The sequence below is a fragment of the Fukomys damarensis genome, unplaced genomic scaffold (assembly GCF_012274545.1).
Source record: "Fukomys damarensis isolate Sample0158 unplaced genomic scaffold, DMR_v1.0_HiC HiC_scaffold_30, whole genome shotgun sequence".
Taxonomy (NCBI): Eukaryota; Metazoa; Chordata; class Mammalia; order Rodentia; family Bathyergidae; genus Fukomys; species Fukomys damarensis.
The window spans coordinates 31,945,985-31,959,211 of record NW_022900942.1 but is presented as its reverse complement, the minus strand read 5'-3'; the positions used below and the strand labels follow the sequence as shown (position 1 = coordinate 31,959,211).

The following is a 13,227-nucleotide window of genomic DNA, read 5'->3' as shown; positions in this document are numbered from 1 at the left end:
CTATCATTGAAACAATGTATATCTAAAACGTGAATGCATGTAGTTATACAAGTATTTATATAGTACTTCTGTACTTGTGTTATACTATCTTTTACTTGATTACTTATTTGTCTAAATATAGAATCTACTCGTCTACATAAAATCTCTCATATTTTACTATGGTTTACCTTGATGGGATAGGTAATATTTTTTCTTATTATTTTCTATCTCTATTTTTCTAGCTTTTTTATTCTCTCATCAATTCAGTATAGGATAATGTGGACTAAACCTCCAAATTTTTTTGCAATTTCTTATCATATTGTTTATCCACAAAGTTTCAGAAGACATATTTTAATGCATATTCTGAAGTTCCTATAAAAATATTTCTTTTATATGATCAAATTTTATTTTAAGCTTTTTCTATTTGAATATCCTATATCTTTTTCAAAGTGATTGATTAAATGTTTTCTTTTTTATTATCAATGTATAGTGACTTTTTTTCTGCACCAGTTAGATTTATTACTCTATTTCCTTCAGGTTTTGATGTCTTCTATGTATTTTTTATCTATATTTTATGCTACAATCTTTGTTTGAGTCTTCTGCTCTTAAGTTTTCAGTTTACCTGAAAATGAAATGCTATAAAGCTGATGCGAGTGTGCAAATTTTAGTGCCTGTGTGTGACATGTTACGGATAACCTCACTGTTAGGGGATTGGCCGAAGATCCAGCAGCTCATTCCTTTATTAAGGCAAAGCTATCAATGTTGTATAGATATTAATTTCTTGATATTCACTCTTGGTTACTGTTGTTCTAGGTATCAGATGAAGGAAGAAGACATGAAAGTCTCATATCTTTGACCTAATAATCCTTGCCATACACCTGTTCTCTCCTTTGCCCGATGATTGAATCTATGACCTCTGAATCCAGTATCTCCAGAGGTGTTGATAAAAGTAGTATTTAAAAAGAAGTATTCATAAAAATGCTTCCAGCTGTGCGGGCTAGTCAACTAGTTTTCTGTGTAGGTAGCTACCTGGAGTTTAATTGATGTACATAACTTTTCAATTCATTGCTCTTTGAGCACCAGGCTTCATCCTATCATGCAAGTTATTTAGGAAACAGCAATTCTCAGAATGTCCTGAATTTTTCATATAAATTTCTTTGCTGTTCATTAATACCTCTTAAGGAAATCTTCAAGTTTCACTTTCTACTGTAGCCAGTCTCCACACCCTCCTTTAAATTCCACCTTCCAAATACCTCTTCAACTTTCTCATCCAATGGACTCTAATTCTTTGGCTTATTCCATGTAGAATGTTTTCCTATCATTTAGCAGTGCTTGCAAAAGAAAAAGTTATAATTCCTATTTTCAAATGACCTGAATCCTTTGATTAAAACAGTACAAGTGTGGATGTTGTTGTAAGAACAGGTTTAACCTCTGGAGCATAACACTATTTTTTTAATAAAAGTGTAATATTCCCTACAATGTTTCTATTACTGAATTATTAATTTTAATTTTAGGAGTTTTATATTGAATAGTGAGTACTTAACAGAAAAAAAATCACAAAAATAAAGTGTTGAATTTTTAGATTGAGTATTTTTAAAACATCAAAATTTTCACATTGACTATTTTCTGGTGTACAAAGTCTGAAAAAGAACAACACAAATAAATTATATGAGCTACAATGAAAATACCAATAGCACTTTACAAAAAATATCTTTAGTTCAAATATCACACCTAAGGCAGTCTGCACACTTGGCAACGGCATGTTCCATACATATATTGCGTATGCTGATAGCGCATGTGTTTTGCTTTCCTGTCCTTGTAGACGTACTTGACATCTCACATGTCTTGCTGTTTTTTTCAGAAGCTTATTATTACATTATACATTGTGTAGCTAACAGGGACATAAAATATCAGTAAAAGAAAGTATTAAATTCTTATTATGTATTGTCTGTTTAGAATAAACAACATTTTCACATCGGCTTTGTACTTGCTTAAAAACCTACAAGATAATATCAGATAAATCCCTATATGAACTACAGTGAAAACACCAATAGAACTCTACAACAAAAGTAAGCTTTGCGTCATATGTTCCACCTAGGACAGTGTTCACATATGACAGCTGCATGTTCTACGTACATGTCTCACTTACACTGACAGCACACGTGCTTGACTTCCCTCCCTATGTTGCAGATCATTCTTGTCACCTCTATTCTCTGCCTGTTTTGTCAGGAGTTTCCTACTGCATTGCACAACATCACTTTGCACGGAAATAAGATGTCAATAAAATAAAATATCAAATATGTAGGGAGTGTTTATAATAGACAACAATATTTTCACATCAGCTGTTCACTTGCTCACCAAACCTAAAAGTAATATCAGAAATAAAAATCTATTTGAACTACAGTGTAAACACAAACGAAAGTCTTCCATTGAAATAATCTTTGCTTCAACTGCCACACCCAAGGCAGTCTTCACACATGACCACTGCATGTTCCATACAAGCATCACTTCCATGTATAGCATGTATGTTTTGTCTTTCTGTCCTTTCCTGTAGGGCACACTTGACATCTGTTTGGTTTTCCTGTTATCATAGTAAGTCTTTGGGATGGTGCACCTACCTGTTCATCTGTTAGCTCACCAGTATATGCCACAATTTTTTGACATAGTTTCCTTGGCAGAAACATCTGGTTTTTCCTCTGCTGTGAATGATCTCTTATGAGTTCCAGTCTCAAGTCTTCCAAGAAAACTTCTCTGTGATGTTTTATACTTGTTATTTTCATTGTAAACTATCAAACTATTTATGCCACGCATGCTTAGGGTTGAGTCAAACACAATCAGTGACCAATGCTTTGTGTTTTGAGTGACATCATCATCAACAACATCCATTCCACCTTTGTTTTTGTTGTAGAAAGATTCCATCTTAGGCTTCTGTTTTGTCAAGGCTTCCTTATCAACATTTTCATCATGGTGTAATGTTGATATCAGCAATACCAGTTTATTTTTCTTTGCCATATATGAGGCCAGAGTAAAGCTTTCTGAAATCCAAATATTGTGCTATACAATTCTCATTTTAAAATTGCAGCACTTCATTCAGAATTTCTGCTTTGTTCCTTTTGCGTGAAGTTTCTGCACTGGTCAACTTGTGCTCTGCTAACAAATGTAACATTGAGTAGAAACTGGTAAATCAACTGGTGAATGTCACATTCTGATTAGTTTGGGAGATGAAAGCAACAAGTCTCTTCAGCTCGATGACTGAGTTCCAGGATAAATGTCTTAATTGAAAGCATAATAAGTCTTTGCATCTACAAGGGCATGAATATTTATGGCGTACTTTGACCCATCACTTTGCCATATGTCTTTTACATTTCTGAGATTACCACAAGAAATCCCTGCTAAGTACAGCAGACCTATGAATGATTTCAGTTCAGCTAGTGAGGTGTCGTTATAAATATACTTTTGAATATGACTACTGATGCATATAGAACATTTTACTTGCATTTCAACCTTTGTGTATTTCACAGCATCTCGTAGCATTTTATCTGTTACAATTTCCAACATTGAATGACACTGCTGGCATTCTGTCTAATACATTTCACACCTGCCAAGACCCTCACTATATGTTAGGACCTACTTCTAACATTAGATGGTTTCATTTGGTTGTGCGGCCATTTTGCAACATTTCAACTAGTTTAAATGTACCCACATTGCTGTCTTCTTCATTATCTGAGTCAAGGATGTCTGCATTCCCTGTGTCTATATGAGTCCCTTGTTGCTTCCTTTCACTGTCGCAGGAACTTTGGCTCACAAGGCCAGTGTCAAAGTTGTCATCATCGTCATCATCATCATCATACACCCCCACCACTCTGCTGTTAGGAAAACATATTTTACCATAAAGGATCATCTTCATCATCACTCATGCGTAATCTGATGATTCACTTTTGACCTCCTCTAAAATTTGTAACTCTGGTGTTTCATGTGCCATTGTACTGAATCAGGCTACTTCTACCAGAAAAACAATTTTGTTTTAAGCTGTTTTTAACAAATCTTGCAATAGTGTGGGTCTATTGGGCCCTCTTGTCAGGCTTCAGAAAACATGCAAAACTGCTTAGACTGAAGATAATGTGGGTAAAAATCCTGTTTTGCCACTTTTGCACATGTGCACACACCTTCCTGTCCATCATACCAAGTGGGTAAACACATAGATGGCTTCCTGTATCTCTCAGGGAAAGGTACGGAGATGTACAGCTGGCTATTACGCTATAGTACAAATGTACAGTAGAAAAGTAAAGGAAGGGTCCTCTGGACCTAGTGTCATGCTCAGCAGGATAATTTGGGTAAAAGTGGAAATCTTTCACATTTTGTGCCTCTATGTTTGATTTAGACATGTGCTTGAATCACATCTTTGACCTTGTCCTGTTGTTCTTTTTTCTTTAGTGTTTTAATTTACAATTTTTATTTTACAGAGTATCAAGGTATGCTGGCTTCCTCCTCCATCAGGAACACAAAATGGATTTATTACTGGCTATAAAATTCGACACAGAAAGACAACCCGCAGGGGTGAGATGGAAACACTGGAGCCAAACAACCTCTGGTACCTATTCACAGGTCAGTGTTCACACAGTGCAGTGTGGCAAGGTTTTGATGAATTAAATGCTTTAGGAAGAAAATATACTCTTACTTCAAAGGAACATTGATTTTTTTCCTTCCAGGTAGCATTTACTGGCCCAAACAAGAATAACCTTTATATGTTTAATGTTAATGCTTTCACGATGTATTTTGCTTTGCGATCATCATCTTAAATACATCCCCAAAGTTTTCTCAGCCTTTCTCAGCCTTGATAATTCAACAGCTCCAGTTTTCTAATAACTTTTAAAAGTTGCCTAATAAAATGCCAAGTTTAAATTAACTTAGTCGCTCTTCCCATCCTGCAGGGATAAGGAAAGGGTAAAAAATGAGAAAAAGGAAAGATTAGAAAATAAAGATAGAGATTATTCTACTTTCCATAAACATAAATAAATCCACTTTATAGCAATATTGAGGGACCCAACTGCCATATATTCAAAGAAACATGTTCACATTTTGTAAAATGAATTGTCAGATCTTTCCTTTAACTATTGGAACCCTTAGTACATTATCAGTCTAGGTTTATAGAAAACAGATTGAGGCAAGAGTATCAGGATCATGCCTTTGAAGGTATGAGCACAGGAATGCAAGATGGAGTAAATAAGGGAAGTGAGAAAGGAAAGAACAGAAATCAGATAATGGTGGTAGATTAATAAGCTGGGGAGCTTACAACCTTGGAACAAGGTCAGTAGGTCTTGCCAGGTCTGGTGGAGTGTCTCCTGAAAAGTTGCACAAAACTGCTGTGTTCCCTGTCTATGGCACAATAGGAAATGTGAGCAATTTATCTTGGCTACCATTAAAGTTCACCAAAAGGTAATTGACTATTGCGTTCCTCCAGGCAAACCCTGGGAAACCACAGCTTCTTCTGAGTGTGTAATGGTGGCAAACCTGTGGCACCCATGTTGTTTAAGATGTGACTATCTGTTGTTTTTTGTTTTGTTTTGTTTTTCTAAACTAAAACCTCGGTATTCAGGCTTAAGAGTGTTGAAAATTTGCAATATGATATGTAAGTGGGTTTTGGGTTGCAGTTTGGCACTCAGCCTCTAAGAGGTTCACTGTCGGGGTCTAGGATAAGGCTCAGAGTTTTACAGCTCTGACGAATGCACAAGCTCTCAGTAGAGCCTTGTGAAGTGAAACATGCAGCAGGTGCTCATGAGCGTTATTGGGGAGGTAGAGTTGAGCAAATTGAGAGAGCACAACTGGGTCCAAAATAATATACAAAATATAAAGCATATCATTTACACCTGATGAATACGCTATCACTGCAAATAAGAAAAAATAAATAATACTTTATTATTTTCTCTACACCAGATACTCAGTAAATTTTCCATTGCAAATCCATACACAGATGTTCTAAGACTACCTGAGACTTTAGAGCAACCTGGATTCTGCACCTCAGGGTTTTTTTGTTTTTGATTTTGTTGTTGTGTTTTGTTTTGGTTTTGGAGTTTTTTTGGTTTTTGTTTTTTTGGGTTTTTTTTTGGCCTTTTAAACCTGTAAAAATTTAACCTAATGGTAAGAGTCCCTCCAAGGTATTGCCAAAAATAGTTTTTAAATGTGGACAGAATCTCCTAGGCAGGTATCATTGGATCTAAGACAAGGTTATGTCATTTTATTGAATTATGTAAAAAAGTTAAGCTTCTGTGTTTTGTTTTTTGTCTTTTTTCCTAATGAACTAATAAGAAAGTAGACAATTACAGTTGAATTGAGACATATATGCTCTTTATGATAAGTAGTGCAAACATGTAGTTTATTTTGAGAGAAATCACAAAAATTGAAGAATCTTACTGTAAATATATCAGTATAATTCTTGAGATTCAATATTTGACTAGAAATATCCTAATAATATTTTAATTTAGGCCTTTCTATAGCTATAAAAATTTGAACCCTAGAAACTTCTTATTGTTTTCCATCTCAAATGAAACAATTAAAATTACAAAATAAACTAATTTTAAATAGTGAAAGGATGAACACTACAACAGAAAAATCAACAATTGGGTATTCAATTCCCTGAACTATAAATGCCCATAAACATGATAAAATATTCAATCTCATTGGTAAATAAAGAAATGTAAGTTAAATGAGTTAACATTTTTCTTTGATTAAAGTAATAAAGATAAAAATGAACGACAATACCCTTTTCTAGAAAGTATACAAAAAAATATAAATTCTCATATACTGTTATGGGAACAGAAAATTTCTAGAGTATTACTAGAAAGCAATTTGCACATGTATGTTAGTGTGTGTTGATAGATATCTATATCTATGTATAAATATGTGGTGTATATATCTTTTTCATAAAAATAAATTGGATAAGTAAGTTTTCTGTGTTTTAGAAATTCATCTTAGGGAACTATTATATTTTTGGTAAGTATTTGACCTAGGAACATCGGCATTGCAGCATTATTTTCATAGTAAATATCTTAAAAGCCTAAATATCCAACTATAGGCATTCACCTGAAAAACTCAGACATAATCATATCATGCAACTCTATACATCTACAGAAAATGGTGCAGTATAAAAATTTTAGGTCAAAAATAAAAGTGTAAAATATAAGTGAATGACTCAGTTTTATATTGGCATTAGTGCATGAGTTCATATTTATAAACAGAAAATATGGATTTGTCTGAAGATATTTAGAACAATTCATATGCTGTTATTAACAGCCAGAGTTGTTTATGTTTTTAACAACAGTGAAATATGTAATTGTGTATATAAACTAAAAAATAAAAGTCAAGTCTCTAACAGCATATTACAACATGGTTATCAAAGTTGAAGATTTCTTCTCGTTAAAGCTAACTCTATATCAGCTAAACAAGAGCTAGGTCCTGAAATAAATGAATAGTAGCTTTAGCTAGCAGAATTTTCTAGTGTGAATTATGTAGTGTTTATGAGTTATTTTGGCAAAGACAATCTAACACATTTAGCTCAGTGTTATAAAACTAAGATCCCAATAACCTAAATACACAAAATATTATGACTTTCACCTGAAGAGGAAAAGTCACTAAAAGAGAGAGAGCAAGCAAGCATTAGTCTATTCACTATTAAAGACCCTGTGATACATGTAAGCCACCATTACAAATTGTTATGGATTTGGTGGCTTCAAACAGTGGAAATTTAGTGTCATAATTCAGGGGGCTGGAAGTCTGAGTTAAGATGCTGGCAGTGCTGCTTTTGTCCAGAGGGTCTGATGAAGCCTCTCTGATGGTTCCAAGAGTCCTCAACATCTCTGGGCTTACTGCTGCACTGTGCTATGCTTCGCTCCACTCTCTGCTTCCATTTTTGCATCGCCTCCCTTTCCATGTGTCTCTGTGTCCTCTCCTATTCTAAAAAGAATATCAGTCAGTGGTAGGCCCGTATCCTCAGTCCAGAGTGATTTTTCTTGAAATCCTCAGCAAACCATATCTTTAAAACTTTATTTCTAAGTGAGATCACCTGCTGACCTTCCAGCAGTACATGGATTTTGGGAGGGTACTGTGTGACTCATTACCGCTTCCTTTTATCATTTTCCTCTCAAGGAAAATCATTTTGAATTGTGTCCTCTAATAAACTTTACTCATTTAAAAATAAATAATTCACTGCTACATTTTTATTTCAAAAATATGTGTGACAATTAGGGTTTCTAATCAGACCAGGGTTACCCCTCACTATTCTGATTTATTACCATTCCATTGAAAAATAATTAGGGTGAATTAATTAGTTCTTATTGGGAACAGCTGACTAATGCCCATCCCTTTCTTTATAAACTTGTATTTGGTTTCCAAACTTGAAGCTTTAATTCATATAATTACTTCGTTTCAAGAATTATAAAAATGCATTTAGGAATAAAAACCATATGAGCAGTTATATTTTTAACTGTTACTGATATTTATTGCAATAAGTCATGTATACTCCCTTCTAATTTGATTTTGTTTTGTTTTGTTTTGGTACCAGAGATTGAACTCGGGTCTTTGCGCTTGCAAGGCAGGCCACCAAACCGCTGAGCTAAATCCCCAGCCCTTCCTTTCTAATTTGAAAAAAAGCAATAAAACAAGCCATAGTTTCATGCCTTAAAATTTAAAATCGAAATTGATAACAATAGAGCGTGCCTATAATTCTAGCACTCTGTGTGGCTGAGGCAGGTAGATCACAAGTTTGAAACTCACCTTGACAAATTAGTGAGTTAGCAATACACTGCCACAAAATTTAAAAATAAAACATTACTATATTTATTTTTAGCTAGAATATAGCTCAATGAGAAGGCTCTGCCTAGAATTAATTCCTAATACTCCCAATTCAATAGATTAGGTAGTTAGATTAGATGAGTAGGTAGTTTCTCTCCTTTACCCTATGACCTGGCTTCACAACACCTGTTGCATTTTTCAAAATTTGGGAATGTCTTCAAAAGCTAAAGGACCTAGACAGAATTGCACACTGAAAGATTGGCTGTAGTTTAGACTAACCCCCAGGACATATCTGGTAGCTAATACACTTTGTAGTAAACAGAAGCAATTGATTTTCCATATAAATCTGCACCACTGTAAAATGAACAGTATTTGACCCCAAGTTTTCAGCGCCTGTAAGATACATGGCTATATTGATTTGGCTGTTAGAAAATTGGAAAGGCCTGAATGCTTCATTTGTATAATATAAATATTCAGGCATAGAGATCCAAACTTTTTTTCAATCCTCCTTTTGTTAGGCAGATGTCTTGTTGTGTATGTTTTTTACTCTGATAATGAGACATCTGTAATAATGAAGTAATTCAGTTATAATGAGGATTTTAAATGAATACTATCAGTTTCATTGTGGGAAGCCATGTCAACTAAATTTTAAAGTGCTGTTTTTTTGTTTGGTTATTTCAGCGAGCTCTTCACAAAAGATTATGTGGAATTGAATTGAAGACAATTCTTTCATTGTATGGCCAATATAGAATAAACAGGATGATAAACATGCTTTGATATTCTGTGGACTGAGAAATTGAAACATAGAATTTGTATAACAAAATTAACATTAGAGAAATAAAGAAAAATTATATTTTTGAATTACATACCATCTTTTATCATAAGAACTAAATTTAAAATGGAACAGATAAAGCCGGAGATTTAGCTCACTGGTTCCACCAACTGTTTTGCAAGCGTAAGGTCCTGAGTTCCATCCCCAGTACCAAAAAATAAAAATAAATAAATAAAATTAAAAGGAACAGAAGAATTACAGATGTTGAAGACACTTTGTAGTAGTAATAAATATGGACAGAGATATTCTCTTTTCCAAAAAAATAATTTTTTGAGTAAGAAAATATATTGGTAGCTGCATAAGACTTTAGAGAAAGTTATATAATTACACCTAGAAGCATTTAGGAATACTTCTCTCTGTAATTCTCTCTCTCTCTCTCTCTCTCTCTCTCTCACACACACACACACACACACACACACACACACACACAGAAACATATATACTAAGACTGACTTTAGAGTTGTAAACTTCACAGGAAGGACACAGTTCATCTCACCCAAACTCCTTATTTTGCAGAAAAGCTAATTGATTTCTGGAGAAGTATATTAGTAAGATTTCCCAGTATTAAAGGGAACAGTTCCAACTGGACTGTAGGGGTTTTCACTCCTAGTTATTTGCTCCTTGTATTATATGCCATATTTTATCTTCAGATTACTTTGTTGTAAATCTTTTTGGTATATGATTGAATGAATATGCATTAATATTAAAAATAGAATTGACCTTTATAACAGTAGCATCTATGTTATAATTTATTAAACCATGACTAACAAATATGCTAAAATTAGAGTGAATTTTTAAAAATTTAATCTTTATAGCAATTTATATTTATGTATCACCATTTTATTAATGAGAAAACAGACACAAAGTATGAATGAAAGCTAGGAAGTTTTTCAAGATCACACTATTAATAAATGGTAGAACAAAAATTCCACCTACAACTGAAAATTTGTGCTCTTAAATTTTAAATTGTAGGCAATGTGCTTCTGACCATAGTCAATGAACATGATTGTGTAGGGGTATAAAGGGACAATGGAAAATGCAAGGGTAAGAAGAGATATCTACTGAACAGTAAGAGGTGACCACAATCACAGCTAGAAGAGCTGAATAACTCTAGAAGAGATTGAATCAACCCTTTTTAACCAAATTATTTTTTAAAACATCATTTAATATTTCCATTATCTTAAGGAAACACATTCAGTATAACAGATTCTAGAAATATACACACAGAAATAGCCTTTAACTTCAGACTGGCTTTCCTTTATTCCACTTTTGATAAATGAAAGAATAGATGAATGAAAGTTGGAAAGATCTTTTGATAGCAGCCATCGAGGTTGATCCCCCACCCACCCAAAATGCTCATTTATGGTGATTGTTGGTATAAATCTCGAGCATGCTCTGGATGTGATCATTACAGAAAGAAATTCCTTGGGTGAATATGTGTTGCTTATACCTGTTACTGGTGTCTCTCTTGTGTTCCAGCCTAGACCAATAAATCTTTGAAGAGAACAGCATAGTCTTTAGAGCCCAGCAGGAGCTAGGATAGAGCCTGAATTCTATACCCAAGGGTGATTAGGATATACAAAACACCAAGGACCTCGCTTAATTTCTCTTATCCTTATTATCCTTGTCTCTAAAATATCATGCCAAATATAATGCATTCTATGCTAAAATTACAATGTATTTAAAATCAAATTAGACAGTAATAAAATCACTGTACAAATGTTAGTTGTCTTTATCCCTACTAAATGCTCGATTTGTGCAGCACCAGGTATGGAGCCCAGGGATGCTCTACCACTGGATTAGATCCCCTCTTCTGTGTTTTTTTTTTTTTTTTTTTTTTTTTTTTTTTTTTTTTTTTTTTGGCAGAATCTTTTTAAATTCCAAGGCTAGCCTTGAACCTTGTGATCCTTCTGCCTCAGCTTCCAGGGTAGCTGACATTACAAGCATATACCACTGTACCTAGCTAAAGACTTTATTTTAAAAATTACTTTTGTAAGTAGTTAGTAATTTGATCTCCACGAGAACACTATAAGGTGAAAGCATGCATTTTTAGCTAATCACTACAGATGCAGAATTGAGACTAGAAGAGTGTTAAGTGAGTCAAACCTTGTCTAGCCAAGTACTTCTCATAACATTGAAGCAGGAACATCTGCAACAGAATTCTGGAGGTGAAGTCCACCTTCCCACTCTGAAAAGCCAACATGTGTGGTTCTGCTTATCACAATATCCTGTACTTACCTAAAAGTAGAAAAGAGTCACGCTCAGTTCTACTGAAAATGGACTAATACAGAAGGCACTTGCATTTATTTAGTCTGACAATTTGGGTAAACACATTCAAACAAAGGACTTTAATTTTTTAAATTATCCTACGTGAAACTACAATCAGTTTGGATGTAATACTATGGCCCAGCAGATTCAGTGCAATCTATGGTAGATCTTTTCTAATAAGCCAAACTGTTGAAAATGGATTCCCCTCAGTTGGTGTATTTTTCATTCTAAAAGCTTTTCTTCTTTAGAGTGTCACGTTTTTGGATGTCATGCATTCCGTGGGTCATTTTACCAGGCATCCCTTAAGATTTCCTTTAATAGTGAGTGTCTATAGTATTTAAACATTTCTATGTTCAACCTAGAATTTCGAGATGCTTATAGTGAGAAATATTTTACAGCTCAGCTCTCTTCTAAAATAAAATACAAAATCAAAAAGTATTTTAGATGAAATATAGTACTTCAAATATTTGAAAAGATTTTCAAAGTGACCTAGGCCACTCATCTATGTTGGGTGCTAAATTTTCATGTCAGATGTAATAGAAATGATAAGAGCTTTTCTCCTGTATGTGGCTGGAAGGTATATTTGGAAAAATAGCTTGGGCTGGCCAGATGAAACCCTAATGGTCTCCCAGTTGCTTACTGTTACTAACTTTATATTATTCAGAAGTTTCATTTTACTCAACATTAGATTAGTACCTTGATAGATCTTCAACTCAAAACATTTAAATCAATATTTGTCAAAATTATTCAAAGAACTTTAAATACCAATTTTATAGTGAGATATTTTAAATTAAATTATATTAAAATTGATGGATTCTATACACAAATAATCACTTGATTTAAGGGTAAGTTAATGAAAGAAAAAGAATTTGACATTCAAAAGGATTTCCATTCACACGTCCAAATAATGCATGTGATAAAGTCAGCATTAAGTCAGAGATGGAGAGCAATAGAGAGAAGTTATAAATACGTTTATTGCAAAAAATGGGCTTTACTGATTGTAATGTCTGGCAAGGCATTTCCAGAATCCACAGGTTGCTGTCGTAAAGGCTAGATCTTGCAAGTAGAAGATGGTAACCACAGGAAGAATTTCTGCTTCAGAGAAGCCCTTCACATGATTAGGTCTGGCACACATACTCTCTAGAATAAACAATATCCCTAATTTAAAATCAACTGAATATGGACTTGAGTCTCATCTATAAAATACCTTCCCTGAAATACATCAATTAGTGTTTGATTGAATAACTAGCCTCGCCAAGTTAGAACATATAATGTTCATCACAGATGTTATTTTGATTCAGATGTTGGATACACTGGATCGGTCACCTTCCTGTCACTGGAAAAAATAGCAGAAAGCCACA

General features: G+C 33.9%; 1 protein-coding gene across 3 annotated transcripts in view; it reads left to right on the top strand.

Annotated features, from left to right (window-relative positions):
- Dcc (DCC netrin 1 receptor) overlaps positions 1–13,227 on the top strand; it is a 1,126,179-nt gene that overhangs the window by 907,949 nt on the left and 205,003 nt on the right. For all 3 annotated transcript variants that reach the window (XM_033757479.1, XM_033757478.1, XM_033757477.1), the window contains exon 13: positions 4,443–4,584. In XM_033757479.1, the coding sequence (XP_033613370.1) occupies positions 4,443–4,584 (142 nt within the window). The remainder of the gene's footprint in view (positions 1–4,442; positions 4,585–13,227) is intronic.